We start from the raw sequence: 16,412 nt of genomic DNA on the forward strand, positions 1-16,412 counted from the left end.
ACTTTGGAACCAACCTCCAGATCTCATATTCTGTCTTACTCTGTCCTGGCTCCTAAGGGTTTCTATGCCTATCTCTATCTCTATCTCGGAATCTACAATCTTACTCACCTCAGTCTCGCTTTACTCTCTTATTTTATATACCATCACCGTCTAAGTCTCAATCCTATTTAATTTTTTCCTTTTTCCTAATCTTCTTCCTACTATATTAATCTGACCCATGACATAATCTGTGTTAACTTGATTTTATTATACACTGAATATATAAAAACATTTATAATATATAAGAGGTAATTAAAAATAAACTGTGCACCCATTTCCACCATATAGTTTAAGAACTAGCCATATTTTCATGGAATCCATTGTTTGTAAGTTACACCTTTATTTTATTTACCACTGAAAGAGAAAAAAGGATGCTAGGAATAATTCTAAGGTGGTATAACTTGTAAGGCACATCCTTATTTCAGAGATGTTAAGTGAAGAAAATTGGCTTGTCTGCATTAATGAAATATGTTAGAGTATTAAGAATCTTTGAAGCCCTGCCCCCTCAACCATGTGATGTGGCTCTTCCTGATCTTGTCCTCCTCTCTCCCCTTGGGAACCAATTATTCTGCAATTTATGATAATCATATTACTACACACATATATATCCTTAATATATTACTTAGTCTTACATGTTTTAAAACTTTGTGTAATCATACTATATTTATTTTTCTGGAACTTGTTATGTTTGATCAACATTGTAACCTCCATGGTAATATGAGGAACTCTTAAGGTTCATTCATTTTTACCATCTTAAGTATTTAACTGTATAACTAAGCTTGCCTGTAGAAGGAATATGGTATTTCTCTGTGGGAGAATTTTAAGCTCACGATTCAGTTTCTTAAATGACTATAGGACTATTTAGGTGTTTTATTTCCTTTTGAGTTAGTTTCAGTAATTTATATATGTCTATAAGCTTATACATTTTGTTTAAAATTTGAAATTTATTGGCATAAGTTTATTCAAAATGTTTTCTTTTTTAACTCTTTATTTTGTGATGCACCTGTAGTGATGTGCTTCTTTTTTCATACCTAATTTTCTCTTTTTTCATTGCCAATTTTGTCAGAGGTTTACCGTATTTTTAGTCTTTTCAAAGAACCAGGTTTAAGCTTTCTTGAACCTTCATATTTTATGTTTGTTTTCTATTGAATTAATTTTTACTTCTTATTTTGAACTTCCTTCCCTACTTCTTTTTTGCATTTATTCTGCTATTCTGTTTCCAGCTTCTTAAATCACGATCTAAACTCATGGCTTACTTCTTCTTTTCTAAGTAGACAATTAAAGCTCCAATTTCCCTGTAAGAATTGCTTTATTTGAATCTCCCATTTTCATATGTAATATTTTATGTTATTGTTCTATTTCAAACATTTTCCAGTTCCCCTTATGATATTTTGGATCCATGAAGTATTTTAAAATATACTTTTAAATTTCTAAGCATATAATTTTTTACTGTATCTTGTGTTAATGATTTTAACTTAATTTCAATTTGATGAGAGATCATGGTCTGTATAATCCTAATGTGTTCAGATTTATTGAGACATGTTTTATAGTCTAGTTTGAGGTCCACTTTCATGTTTTATGTTGAATACAACTTTTCATTTATAAACATTAGATCAAGCTTGTTTATTATATTGTTCAAATCTTGATTTAGAATTGTTCTGTTTTACTAGTGAATTGAACTTTTATTTAATCATTATGCCATGATCTTTTTTATTTCTAGAAATCCCTTTTGTTAAAGTCTGTTTTATCTGATATTACTCTAGCTATTTCTACATTCTTTAGGTTAGTATTTGCCTGTTATATATCTTTTTGATCTTTTACTTATATGTAACACATAGCTTATGATTGTATTTTTTCATCTAGACTTACAATCTTTGTTTTTTTAAATGTTTATTTATTTTTGAGAGAGAGAGAGAGAGAGAGAGAGAGAGAGAGAGAGAGAGAATGAGAATGAGAATACAAGCAGGGGAGGGGCAGAGAGAAGGGGAGACACAGAAGCCGAAGCAGGCTCCAGGCTCTGAGCTCTCAGTACAGAGCCTGACTCAGGGCTCAGTCTCACGAACTGTGAGATGATGACCTGAGCCAAAGTCGGGCACTTAATCCATGGAGTCACCTAGGCTCCCCCTACACTCTTTGTCTTTTAACTGGAGCATTTATTATTGACTGACATTTATTGTGACTACTGATACATTTGATCCTTTTTTTTGAAGTTTATTTTATTTATTTTGAGAGAGAGAGAGTGAGAGTGGGAGAGGGGCAGAGAGAGAGGAAGACAGAGAATCCCAAGCAGGCTCCACACTGCCAGTGCAGATCCCAACGTGGGGCTCGATCTCAAGAACTGTGAGATTATGACCTCAGCCAATATCAAGAGTTGGATACCTGATTGACTGAGCCACCCAGGTGCCCCATATTTGTATTTTTTCTACCACCTTACCTCGTGCTTTCAATTTTTTCTGCTCCCCAGTCCCACCTCTCTTGCCTTGCTTCTAATTGATTGACTTTTATCTATACATTTCTCATTATATCCTCCCCCTCTTTAGTTTGGAAGTTATGGAATCTATTTGTATTCTTGTAGTAGTTACTCTTGACATTTTAATACGTTTACTTAACAAAGTTGGAAGTTCATCAACACATTTATTTTCTTCATAAGTAATACAAGGTACTTCCCTCCTAATTTATATGCTATTTTGCACAATGTTTTAGTTTCTTCTGTTTTCTTTTTAGTTCTATATATTTGACAGTATTGTTACTTTATGCATTTAATATTTATTTGTTTAAATTTACCCACATATTTATCAGTTTAGATGCTCATCAAACCTCAGACCTTCTGTCTAAGGACCCTCTGTCCTTCTGCCTGAAATACATCCTTTATAATGTGTTTTAGTGAGGTTCAGTTAGAGATACACTTTCTCTCATATTTTGTTTGTATGAAATTATCTTCCTTTAATTTTTGTTTACTAAGATTAATTTTGCCATACTTACATTTTTTAGATAGTATTTTTTTAAGTTTATTTATTTATTTTGAGAGAGAGAGAGAGAATATCCCACTCTCAAACTCACGAACTGCGAAATCATGACCTGAGCCCAAATCAAGATGCTTAACCGACTGAGCCACCCAGGCGGCCTGCTGTACTTACATTTTTAAGTTGACAGTATTCTCACAGCATTCAAGATATTCTGTTATTACTTTACTACTTCCATTGTTGTTGTTAAGCTGACTCTGTAAAAATATCATTCTTTTGGGACACTTGGGTGGCTCAGTCGGTTGAGTGTCAGACTTTGGCTCAGGTCTTGATCTCGAGGTTCGTGAGTTCGAGCCCCGCATCAGGCTGTCTGCTGTCAGTGCAGAGTATGCTCGGATCCTGTGTCTCCCTCTCTCTCTGCCCTTCCCCCACTCTCTCGCGTGCTCTCTCTCTGTCAAAAATAAACATTTAAACAGTATATCATTTAAAAAAAAATTTAATGTTTGTTTATTTTTGAGAGAGAGAGAGACAGACAGAGCACAAGCTGGGGAGGGGCAGAGAGAGAGGAAGACACAGAATTTGAAGCGGGCTCCAGGCCCCACTCCGTTAGCACAGAGCGTGGGGCTCGAACTCATGAACTGTGAGATCATGACCTGAGCCGAAGTCAGAGGCTCAACTGACTGAGCCACCCAGGCACCCCTATATCATTCTTTTTGAGGCACTCTTTGTTTTCTGTAAAGCTCTCTTGGGCATTTTGCAGAGTGTAGATATTTGTGTTATGATTTGTGGTGTGAACTGAGTCTGAGGAGTAATGTCTTTCAGAATTTCTCAAATATTTTTATCTTCTTTCTATATTCTTTCCCTCTTTTCCAGGAAGACGTATGTTAGACTTTGTTACTGTATCCTGCGTGTGTGTCTCTCTCTCTTGCTTTCCATTTCTTTGCTTCCCCCCCCCCCCTTCTATCTCTTTGTCTTTCTGGGCTGTATTCTGAATAACTTATATAGATGTATCTTCAATTTAATCCATTCACTTTTTAGCTGTGTCTGATCTGCTATTTAACTTACCCATTAATTATTTTAGTCAATCTGTTTTTATAACCAGAAGTTATATTTTTCCTTAATTCTTGTTATTTTTTATACTCTTTTCTCTACTTATATTTTTAATCTATTCTATAAATATATTTTTATTATACATGTTAAACATACTTTACATTCTGTGTCTTATAAGTTTAACAACAGAAATACAAGTCTGTCTGTTGGCTGCTGCTTTTGCAGGCTTTTGCTGGCTTTTGCTTATGGCATCTTATTTCTTGGTACAGTTGTGATTTTTGACTGTGAATTATTTTCCTTGAAAAAAAATATTTTTTGGTGGAAATCCTTTGAAGCCTGTATATAAAGTATTTTCTCAAAAAAGGATCTGCATTTGTTTCTGCTTGGTGCTTATATGCACAACTAGCCTAGAATCACATAGGTATTTGTGTAGTTGCAGATCCGTATAACAGCTAGCCTCTGTTTATGAGTTCTTAGTCAATCTTGGTAACTTCAAAGTTCTAGCTTTGTAGACCCTTGTTAGATTCATCTTGAGTAGGCCCTGGGCTTTTCCTCTCATTTTCTGTATCCCAAAAGGCCCGCAGAATGGAAACTCAGGGTCACTGAAGTTGAGTGTATGTCTCCAAGGTGAAGGCTAATTGTGTGCTTGCTTAACTCTCTAGGTTCCTGTTTTCACTAGGGTTTTGTTTCTAAGAATGCCTTACTCTGATGCCAGTTTGCTGATATATTTACAAATTAGTTTTTGAAGAAAAATCTTATTTATAATTTTTGTCGTTTTTAGTGGGAGGGTATGTAGTCTGCTATATTGCTGAAAATAGAAGTTGTCCTTTATCTGAGTCTTAACCTTAATACAGCATTTACTGTTCACTCAAGATACCTCTATTTGTTTTATGACATCAATTCTCTTCTTCCATTTTACTTTACTGAGGGTCTTGAGTTGCATCAAAAAGCCTGGGTTTTATGTCTTAAACCTCTTTTTCTTGCCTATTAATAGTTAGACAGTTGCTAAGATGCCTTCCAACACTGGCCGTGGTTCTGTGAGTTTATCCATCTATTTGTATGCCTTGTCTTGTGATGGGTCCTGTTTTCCCATCTATCTCTGTAATTCTCTACCTCGGAGGGGAGAACTAGGGAAGGTGGGTGCAGACCGGAAGGGGTCACACATTAAAGGAGGGAGTGCCTGACCTCTAGGGCACGGAGAGCTCGACTCAACTCTGACCTGAACTTCCGCTGTCACCCAGGTGCCATCTGCCTCTTTCAAGAAGCAGCCTGCCTTCGCTGCCGTTTGTTGCCCAATTCCCAGAGCATCCAGGAGACCCAAGGGGCCATACACCTGGAGAATATGGAGCGTCTGGGAGGGGACCTGAGCTCAATACAAAAGGAGACACTGCTGAAGGAAGAAACAATTATCTAGTCCAGGAGAGCGTCCTCCGCCATCGGCAGCTGTGTGAGTGCGTGTGTGGAGGCGTAAGCGGCAGCCAGTTTCCGCTGCTTTTGGTGAGCTTCCTGAGTGTCAGATCTATGTTCCACTTCCCCACACTCACAGTGATTCTGTCTTGCTTGTATTTGCAATTCGTTAAAAAATTTTTTTGAATTTTTCTGAGTTTCCTGAGTGGTTTTTTTTTGGGGGGTGGGGGGTGGGGAGGCAAGTGTTTTCAATAAAAGGACTACTGTCTTTTAATCCATACCAACTTAGAGGACAGGAAGGGAGGAAGGAATATTACAAAATGGTCAAGTGAAGTCAGCTTTTGTAAAACAAAAACAAAACAACAAAAGCAAAAACAACAGAAGGTGTTTGAGTTAGTGACATTAATAAGAAAAAAGTGATGTCCCCAGACAAAGATGGGACTCAGTGCAGGAAACTTCCTAAGTCTGTGTTAGAGGGAAGGGTTGGGAGTGGTTAAAGGGTGAACGCTTCTCAGGATTGAGCTCCCAGATCTGGAAGTCTGAGCCTAATGGGTCTGTGCTCTGGAGGAAGCACAGGCAAGTTAGCCAACCAATGTATGGGTGTTGCCTCCTCTCACTAGAGCCGGAGACCTCCTGAGGGCATCTCTAACGTGTCCCCTTCACGGTCCTCCTGGTGCTTACAGAATGGGGAGCTCTTAGCTCCCTGGTGTAGCTGGTAAGTACAAATGCCTTAGGACAATGAAGGGGATAGAACAGTGATCCAAGTCCTCTGCTGGCTTCATACCCACTTTTCATCTGAACAATACCAGTCAGCAATGCCTTCCCACTTTGCTCTCTAAAGAACACAGATATGGGAAAAGCTCTTGCAACTTAAGCAGTGCAACTTCAGAAACAAGTATGGGGAGCCATGTATCTGGAGGGGCATGTGGTGGGCAAGACTAGAGTCAAGTGGGCTTTGCTGTGACTGTTAGCCAGTGGCCATTAAAGGTGGACCTTGTGCCATGCACCACAGGGGCTAGTTCCTGTTCTCCAGAGGCTCACACCCCAGCAGAGGAGCCAAGACATACACACCAGAAAAATAGCCACTTAATGTTTTAGATTGCTTTTAGTTTCTTACCACATTTCTCTCCAAAAGGTATCTTGAGAGTTTCTTGCAGGGATATGGTGACAGCCTAGTTCTAGTCTGCCCACTTTTCCTCCTAGAAAACAACCCAAAAACCCATACAGGAACTATAATTATCAGTGAAACTAGGAACAGAGAAAACTTACAAACTCTAAAATATGTAACTGCAGCCCAAAGCACTAAGCCAGCAGAACCAGTATGGGAGGCTACAACTGGGAGACCAGCATGGTGAGCAAGGGGGAGTGGGTCAGAGAATACACAGAGGCCCTAGTGGTGGCAAGCTAAAAAAGCCACTAGCAAATATGAACCTTCAGATTTCTGAGAAGGACCCACCTTGAGAGGAAATGGCTATGAATAGGATAGGGAAGCAACAGGGTGGGGCACGTGTGGGGGGTGGGCAGAGAAGGCACAGAAAGTGCCTGGGAGTCTATCAAAGGAAATTTTTAAGGAAGCACCACTATTTATTTATTTATTTATTTATTTATTTATTTTTAACGTTTATTTATTATTGAGAGACTGCGAGACACAGAGAGTGAGCAGGGGAGGGGCAGAGACAGGGGTAGACACAGAATCTGAAGCAGTCTCCAGGCTCTGAGCTGTCAGCACAGAGCCTGATGCGTGGCTCAAACTCACAAACCGTGAGATCATGATCTGAGCTGAAGTCAGAGGCTTAACTGACTGAGGCAGCCCAGGAAGCACTGCTTTTTAAAAAGAGAGACCACCTGGGAAGGTGGATGACAGTGTCTCTTGGTAGTGTTAGAGAATGGAAGGAAGGAAAGAGAGTGTAGTATGATCCCTCTGAACCAAGTTAGGATGTAAGAATCCGAGGAATCTTGGCTACATAGGGAACCATATATTAAAGAAAGCATCCTTCCATGTAGCAGTGGAAGAGTCCTCACACCGAGAAGTGGGGAACACTCTGCTTCTCTGACTCCCCTTCCACAGGATACTCCTGCAAATAGCTGGCCCAGGAAAATCAAACTCATTCAAATAAAAGAGTGAAACAGCAACATCAATACAAAGGTATTATTATTTAAAAAAAAAAAAAAAGGCACAAAGAAGGGGCACCTGGGTGGCTCAGTTGGATAAGCATCCGACTTCAACTGTGATCTCACAGTTAGTGGGTTTGAGCCCTGTGTCGGGCTCTGTGCTGACAGCTCAGAGCCTGGATCCTGCTTTGGATTCTGTGTCTCCCTTTCTCTCTGCCCCCCTCCTCCTCTCTCTCTCTCAAAAATAAATAAACATTAAAAAATTTTTTTTAAAGCAGAGAAGTAAAAGTCTGGATATGAAGAAAACTCACCAGAAGTGTTGCCACAAAGTAGAGGAAAATTATAACACAATATTCCAAGCTAAATTTAAACATTTAATGAAACAATTGCAGCTAGGGGGAATCAGAATTATAGGAACTCAGAGAAGAACATTCTGAGAACAGAAGGTGAGAGACAGATAACAGGGGAATATGAGAGGAGAATGGAGAGAATTCAAGAAAGAACTGGAAAAGGGAAGGAAGACTAACTTAGAAGAAGCACCAGAGAGAGGAGATACTAGAACAGTAAGAGGCGTAAAGCATAAGGGTAGTAACAGTGAAGAAAATGAAATAAAGAAATGAAAAGGTTTAGCGAGAATGTGGAAGCAATGAAAGACAGATAAAGGAGATCCAAGATATGTAAAATTGGAGTCCCTGAGGAAAAACTGAAATAAAGGGACAAAACATATTTAAAATGAAAATTCAAGAAAATGTTTCTGAAGTAGATTTCCTTTCTATTGAAAAGTAGTAACAGGGGGCGCCTGGGTGGCGCAGTCGGTTAAGCGTCCGACTTCAGCCAGGTCACGATCTCGCAGTCCGTGAGTTCGAGCCCCGCGTCGGGCTCTGGGCTGATGGCTCAGAGCCTGGAGCCTGTTTCCGATTCTGTGTCTCCCTCTCTCTCTGCCCCTCCCCCGTTCATGCTCTGTCTCTCTCTGTCCCAAAAATAAATAAACGTTGAAAAAAAATTAAAAAAAAGAAAAGTAGTAACAGTTACCTGGGACAACTGATACAAAATGATCAATTCCTTCCATGATGGGGCTGTGCTTTGTTGTTTTGTTTTTTATTGAAATACACAGTTTTTCTGGAACAAAGTGCGGCCCCATCATGGAAGACCTGGAGAGTTTTTACTTCCTTTATCCACAAACACTGGCATACGATACAAGATGTGCAAAAATGTGAATCAGAGAAAAAAATAACCAATAACCAATAGAAGCAGATGCCATGATTATCCAAACATTGGAGTTAGTGGACACAAACTTTAAAATAGCTATTATTAATAAGTTAAAGAAATTAGAAGGAGAAAAAGCACAGAATTTTAAAAAAACACAGAAAACTCTACCGAGATGCCATTTCTCCCTATGAGATTTGCAAAAGTCAAATTTTTGAGACAACACATTGTTTTGGCTATGCTGTGGGGATAGTGGGCACTGTCACATGATGTGGGTGGAATGACAAAAATGGCATGATCCCTGCTGAGGGGAATCTTGCAATGTCTGCAAAGCTATGGAAGCATTACTGATGTGATTTGAAGTTTGGGTTTGAGAGCGAACGGCCAGGAAAGAATTCTTAAAACTTTTTGGTGCAAATTATTTTATTATAGCACAGAGACAGGACCCAGGGGCAGAAAGAGCCGTACTGAGATTGTGAGGAGTGGCTGATTATATACTTTTTAATTAGTGGGGGTTAGGGACAGTTTAACTCTCTAAGGAATTTGGAAGCAAGGCTTTTGGGACCTTGAGGGGCTAGCTGCTGTTAAGATAAGGTTATTCTTGGGGCAGTTGGATGGCTCAGTTGGTTGAACATCTGTCTCTTGATAGGGGTTCAGGTTGTGATCTCAAGGTTGTGGGACTGAGCCCTGCAACACTCAGTGTGGAGCCTGTTTGGGATTCTCTCTCTGCCCCTCCTCCCCCTGCCCCCCACCTGCTCTCATGCACAAGTGCTCTCTCTCTCTCTCTCTCTGTCTCTAAGTAAGTAAATAAATAAACATGAAAGAAAGATATGGTTACTCTTAGTCCTTAAAAAAATTTTTTTTAACGTTTATTTATTTTTGAGACAATGTGAGAGAGTGCAAGCAGCGGAGGGGCAGACAGAGGGAGACACAGAATCTGAAGCAGGCTCCAAGCTGTGAGCTGTCAGCCCAGAACCCAATGGCGGGGCTGGAATTCATGAACGGTGAGATCATGACCTGAGCCAAAGTCAGACGCTTAACCAACTGAGCCACTCAGGCACCCCGGTTGCTTACTGTTAGTCTTTAATAAGACATAAACATTAAGGCAGCCATGAGTTCCTTGAGGAAGGTCACGTTCTGCGTGTCTCTGGTATCTTATCTGAGCTTCAAGCTGTAAGGAAATTTAATTTTGGCTACTTTCTCTTGCCTTTGTTCTCCTCATCAATTAGTGCTTTAACAATCTCAATTTCATGATTTATCTAACAGATAATACCTGTACACACACTTAAAACTGACATTGGTCCAGGGTTATTAATTGCTGCATTTGTCACATCGAATGAGCAACTCAAATGTCCATTAGTAGGGGACATGTTAAATTCTGTTACATCCACACTAGCTTTAAAAAAATGATGTTGTCGGGGCGCTTGGGTGGCGCAGTCGGTTAAGCGTCCGACTTCAGCCAGGTCACGATCTTGCGGTCCGTGAGTTCGAGCCCCGCGTCGGGCTCTGGGCTGATGGCTCAGAGCCTGGAGCCTGTTTCCGATTCTGTGTCTCCCTCTCTCTCTGCCCCTCCCCTGTTCATGCTCTGTCTCTCTCTGTCCCAAAAATAAATAAACGTTGAAAAAAAAAATTTTTTTTAAAAAATGAGGATGTCTATGTATAGACATGGAACATTTTCTAGGACATATTACATGATAAGAAACAAGGCATCTAATGTAGTTCCTTTTGTGTAAGAAAAGGGGAGACGATAGGGAAAAATATACCAATATTAGTATTTGCAAACAAACTAATAAATCTTTAGAGATGGGGGTAGATTAGCGAATGGGCTGGGAGGAGTGGGCAGAGGTAGGAGCAATAATTCTGTGTAACTTATATGATTTTGACTCTCAAATCATGTAAACGTTTTACCTATTCAAAAATTCATATTAAGTCTTAAAGGATAAGTGGGGTAATATAAGTAAAATATCCCAAACTGTCCAAACCAGCACTTTGAACCCCTTAACCTTCATTTCTATAGTTAATGCAAAACATCTCTCACATCGGCCATTTTGTCTTGCTAAATATAGGCCAGATTTAATTCTACCCATTTTTTTTTTTTTTTTTAATTAAAGAACTGGAGAGATGAAGTATTTACTCCAATGCCAGGCCTGACACCCCAGGTCCTCTGATGTTCATTCGGTACAGGTTTTTATTTTTTTATTTTTTAAATGTTCATTTCTGAGAGAGAAAGAGAGAGAGAGAGAGAGAGAGAGAGAGAGAGAGAGAGAATGAGAGGGGGAGGGGCAGCGAGGGGGACAGAGGATCCAAAGCAGGCTCTGCGCTGACAGTGGTGAGCCCCATGTGGGGCTCCAACTGAAGGGACCCTGAGATCATTGATGAGGTTTTACGGGGTGTTGGTGGAGTTTGTGGGGTCCAGAGCCGATGGCCAAGGAAGAATTCTTGAGACGTCTTTAGTGCAAAAAAGGTGATTTTATTAAAGCACACGACAGGACCGGTGGGTAGAAGAGCTGCCCTGGGACCATGAGGAGAGACTGGTTATATATTATGGTGTTGGGGGAGGTAAAGTCCAGCGGAAGTTTCCAATGAGATTTTCATATGCTAAAGAAGACTCCCAGGACACTGTGGCCCAGGTATTGTCAAGCTAAGGTTGTTTTTCCCTCTAGCAAAGCATTAGCATCAAGATAGTAGGGAGTTCCTGGAGAAACATTTTACTCTGCCAGCCTCAAGTATTTGTAATGGGCTGCAGGTTATAAGGAAATTTAATTTTATCTGCCATTTCCTTTTGCCTTTGTTTCCCACGTCAATCATGACCTGAGCTGAAGTCAGAGGCTTGACTGACTGAACCACCCAGGCATCCAGTACAGATTTTTAAGTGTTTTATTTATTTATTTATTTATTTATTTATTTATGTATTTATATTAAAAATTTTTTTCAAGTTTATCTTAAAGTTTATTTATTTATTTAGAGCACTCTCAGAACAGGGGCAGAGAGAGAATCCCAAGGAAGCTCAGCACTGTCAGTGCAGAGCCCAATATGGGGTTCAAACTTACGAACCATGAAATCATGACCTGAGCGGAAGCTGGACACTTAACTGATTGAGCCACGCAGGTACCCCTAAATGTTTGATTTTTAAGTAAATTCTACTGCCTCTTCTGTTTCCTTTCTGTGGTAATGACCCCCCCCCCCCACCCCCCCCCCCCACACACACACCCTGCCCCACCATTTCTGTAGTTCACTTCATACCCTCATTTCTTTGGTCTTTTGTCAGATAATTTCCTTCTTCTCTGCCTATGCCCCTCTCTCTTTCTCCCTTCCTTCTTCTCTTTCCCCTTCTTTTCTCTCAGGCTCTCACAATGCTCTCAATTCATTCAGTACCATGTTCATTGCTAGGAAAAACTGCCTTCACTTGTTATGATGAGCACTGGTTATCGTATGTAAGTGATGAATCACTAAATTCGATGCCTGAAACCAATATTACACTACGCATTAGCTCACTAGAATTTAAATAAAAATTTGAAAGAAAGAAAGAAAGAAAGAAAAAATGCCATCATATTTACTCACCATCCCTGAAATCGGTCTTCTGTTTGACAATGCCATTTCCCTAGCAATCCCTTGGTTATATTCTGATCTCTCAGCCAGGAACATGAGGTTGGTTTCCTTTGTAGTTTTCAGACTAATGTTCTTAATTTTTCTTCAAAAATCTTCTGTTTAGATCATGGAAAAGAAGGGCCAGTGATGTAGATAAAAGCTCTTCCAAATATAAAAGATAAGTATAAAACTGCAGTTATGAAAACAATTTGGCAGGTCCTGACACAGGATACAGATAGATTACAGAATAGGTGTGTGAACATAGAGACAACTTTATATAGGAAAAGACAGATCCTTCAATAAATGGTGTTGAGGAAAACTTCCCAGCCATTTGGAGTATGGAAGGCAAAAAGCAGATTTTAAAAACAGGATGAAAGAATTTGAAATATAAAACATATAATCTTTTGCAATGCATGAAGTTCATTAAGAAAGAGAAATAGGAGGGGTGCCTGGATGGCTCAGTCTATTAAGCATATGGCTCTTGATCTCGGCTCAGGTAATGATCTCAAGGTTCCTGAGTTTGAGCTAAGCCTGGGGCTCTCTGCATTGTCAGTACAGAGCCTGCTTGGGATTCTCTCTCCCTGCCTCTGCTCCTCCCATGCTCACACACACGTGCATGCGTGCTTTCTCTCAGAATATATAAATAAACTTAAAAAAAATTTTTTTAAATAAGAAAACTGGGACAATATTTGCAAGACATTTGAAAAAGGGCTAGGTTTCTTTCTTTTTTTTTTTTAATTTTTTTTTTTTAATTTTTTTTTTTCAACGTTTATTTATTTTTGGGACAGAGAGAGACAGAGCATGAACGGGGGAGGGTCAGAGAGAGAGAGAGAGAGGGAGACACAGAATCGGAAACAGGCTCCAGGCTCTGAGCCATTATGAGCCATCAGCCCAGAGCCTGACGCGGGGCTCGAACTCACGGACCGTGAGATCGTGACCTGGCTGAAGTCGGACGCTTAACCGACTGCGCCACCCAGGCGCCCCTTAAATTTTTTTTTAATGTTTATTTATTTTTGAGACAGAGAGAGACAGAGCATGAATGGGGGAGGGGCAGAGAGAGAGGGAGACACAGAATCAGAAGCAGGCTCCAGGCTCTGAGCCATCAGCCCAGAGCCTGACGCGGGGCTCAAACTCACGAACTGTGAGATCGTGACCCGAGCTGAAGTCGGACGCCCAACCGACTGAGCCACCCAGGCGCCCCAGGGCTAGGTTTCTTAATGTGCAAGAACCACATACATCAATAAGAAAGAGATAAATAACCTAACAAAAATAGAGGGAAGGATAAAAATAGCCAGTTCGCAGGAAAAGAAATACAAGTAACTAATGTAGGTAGAAATAATGATTGACTTCCCTTGTAATTAAGAAGTGAAAATAAAAATTGGGGCACCATTTATTTCCCTTATCAGATTGGCAAAGATGGAAAGGTTTGATAACATCCATTGTTGATGAGATTGTGGGGAAACGAACCTTATTCCCCATCATCATTGGGAATGGAAATAGGCGCAGTCTGTAATGTAGGGTAATTCATTTGGCAACAGCCAACAAAATTCCACATGCATATAACTTTTAGACTCGGCAATTTCATGTATGGAAATTCATCCTAAGATTCATTTGCAAAAAGTGAAAGAGGAATGACATATAACAATGTTCATTCTAGATTTCTGGTCAAACCTAATGCTGGAAAAAACCTAAATGGCCACCAAGAGTCTTCAGAAGTCATGGCAAATCCATGCAATGAAACACTATGCAGCTGGTAAAAAGAGCTGAGTAGATCAATATATGTAGATAAGGAAAGATAAGTTATTTAGTGAATAAAAGCAAAGTGCAGAACAGAATATAGCATGGTTCTATTTATGGAACACAAAAAGGAAATGCATTTTATGCTTAGTTTGGCTATAACATCTCTGGAAAAGTTCCTGAAACCTGGCTCATGGCCTCATCCTTGCCTCTGAGTCTTCAGTTTCTCCTTGTTGTTCTTGTTGGTTTCCATCCCTCCTTTCTGCTCAGCTTGTACTCATGGTCACTCAACGTAAACATCTCCCATCAGAACCCCCATCCTCTCATATGACAAATCCCAACATTACATTAATCCACCTGTTTGTTTTAAGCAAATTTGCTCCAGATGGCGCAAACAATTGTGTGGATTGATTCTGTCACTTGTTTTGTTTTTACCTTCACTTGGGTGTGCAGTGTTATTTGACAATCTTTCCATTCACCTTACAATTTTTTCTTACATCATTCCTCACAATAGATCATTGTCCCTTGCATTCTAGCAGGTAATATCACTAAGGAAAGAGGCCAAGAATGAACTCCTTAGACACCTCTCTAGAGTAATTTTAAAACCATCTACTTCAGGGGTCAGCAAACTACAGGCTTTGTGTCAAATCTAGCACTGGCTGTCAGCTAAACATAATTTTGATATTTTTACAGGATTGTAAAGATGAAGAATATGTGAAAATGTGTCCAGTAAAGCCTAGGGTAGTCACTTTCTGGTCTTTCATAGAAAAAGTTTGCTAAGCCCCAACCTAGACCATCACCCATGTTTCTTTTCTTCCCAATTAGCAGGAGCCCCTTTCTCCTCTCCACAGTTGCCCTGGAAACCTGTGATCTTATCCAATCTCCTCCTGCCTCTACCAGAATGCTCTCTTCCCTGTATCTTCTCCATGGCAAGCTGAAGAAATGTTTTTGATATCACTAGGAATAGCTCAATTTTCCCAGACATATTGAGCCAATCAGCCAGTTTCATTTGGCCCTGAGTGACGAGGTTGTCTCCTATCTCTCAGAAGTGAGTGCATGTTAGTGGATGGAGGCTATCTGAAACTATTTCCGAGGTGGACTGAAAATGTAATTTGTAGTATAAAAGAACCTGAGATCTTGTGAGCTCAGTTGGACTTGGCCCTGGATGTGGTATAAGGTGTGGACCCAATATTATCTCTTTCCAGATGACCAGCCTGTTGTCTGCTTTTTAAATGTCCATTATTTTTTTTAAGTTTATTTATTTATTTTGAGAGATAGATAGATAGAGAGAGAGAGAGAGAGAGAGAGAGAGAGAGAGAGAACCCCAAGCAGGCTCCACACTGTCAGTGCAGAGCCCCATGTGGGACTGGGGCTTGATCTCACAAACCGTGAGATCATGACCTGAGTCAAAATCAAGAGCTGGCGCTCAAACAACTGAGCCACCCAGGTGTCCCTAAATGTCCATTCTTATCCATATATATGGTCTTTATAATTTACTAAATTATTCCATCTTCTCTCTCGTCCTCCATATCCAATCAATCCTCAAACCTTGGCAACTTTACTTCCCCAATAAGTTTCCTATCTAATCACTCCTTGCAAGCTCTAGTCACCAACTGCCCCAGGTCTGCATCATCCTCTTTTTCCTGGACTGCCTTACTCAGCCTCGTTTTACCCAACAGTCAGTCCTCTCATTTTCCACTTCCCTCCTTTCTTGCTCAGTCTTTCTCCAAGGGTTCTCAGCAGCATCTTTCTAAAATCTGTCCCTTCCCGCCTTTAAACCTTTACACGGCTTCCCGTTGCCTTTAAATTGTTCTCCGAAACACCTGGTTTAACCACCTGCACTAGTGGCTAAGATGGTGTGGGAATGCCGGCAATCCCTCCACACTCGCTGGGCTCGTCGTGCTCCCTCTGCTGGGGACACTCTCCTCACTTTTTGGTCCATCCTTCAAAACTGAGCTGAGGTGCCGGCTCCTCTGGCCAACTCCCTCCTCCCAACTACTCGGGTCGAGGCCCCTCTTCTGCGAACCTATAATATTCACTGCTTCCCTCCGTCTCCCTCTGCCCCTGCGACAAAGTACGCGAATATGCACGTGGTGACCGACGGGACTACAAAGCCCCTTGAGGGAGGCTTCGTGTCCGGTAGTATGTCTGGAGGGTCCTCCTCACCGAGAAAAAGCAGGTGCAATGGCACGGAGGCTCCTAAAGGCCTGACGGCTGCGAGCCTCCTAAGGACGAGTCAGTCCCGGCGCGCGTTCAGGCACAGCCCCAGTGGACCAGCAACCACCGAGACGCACGGACCTCCGAGAGCCC

General features: G+C 40.7%; 1 protein-coding gene and 1 long non-coding RNA gene across 3 annotated transcripts in view; one reads left to right on the plus strand and one right to left on the minus strand.

The window, feature by feature from the left end:
• TMEM225B (transmembrane protein 225B) overlaps positions 1-5,650 on the plus strand; it is a 29,998-nt gene extending 24,348 nt beyond the window's left edge. For both annotated transcript variants that reach the window (XM_045460934.1, XM_045460933.1), the window contains exon 8: positions 5,294-5,650. In XM_045460934.1, coding sequence (XP_045316890.1) covers positions 5,294-5,466 — 173 coding nt within the window. In that variant the 3' untranslated portion in view covers positions 5,467-5,650. The remainder of the gene's footprint in view (positions 1-5,293) is intronic.
• Positions 360-16,406, minus strand: LOC123589197. The gene is made up of 4 exons (XR_006708210.1): positions 16,269-16,406; positions 12,339-12,481; positions 6,577-6,658; positions 360-607 (listed from the first exon to the last, which is right to left on the minus strand). It is a non-coding gene; the product is annotated as an uncharacterized LOC123589197 (long non-coding RNA).
• Between the last annotated feature and the right edge of the window lie 6 nt (positions 16,407-16,412).

Source organism: Leopardus geoffroyi, chromosome E3, assembly GCF_018350155.1.
Source record: "Leopardus geoffroyi isolate Oge1 chromosome E3, O.geoffroyi_Oge1_pat1.0, whole genome shotgun sequence".
Lineage (NCBI taxonomy): Eukaryota > Metazoa > Chordata > Mammalia > Carnivora > Felidae > Leopardus > Leopardus geoffroyi.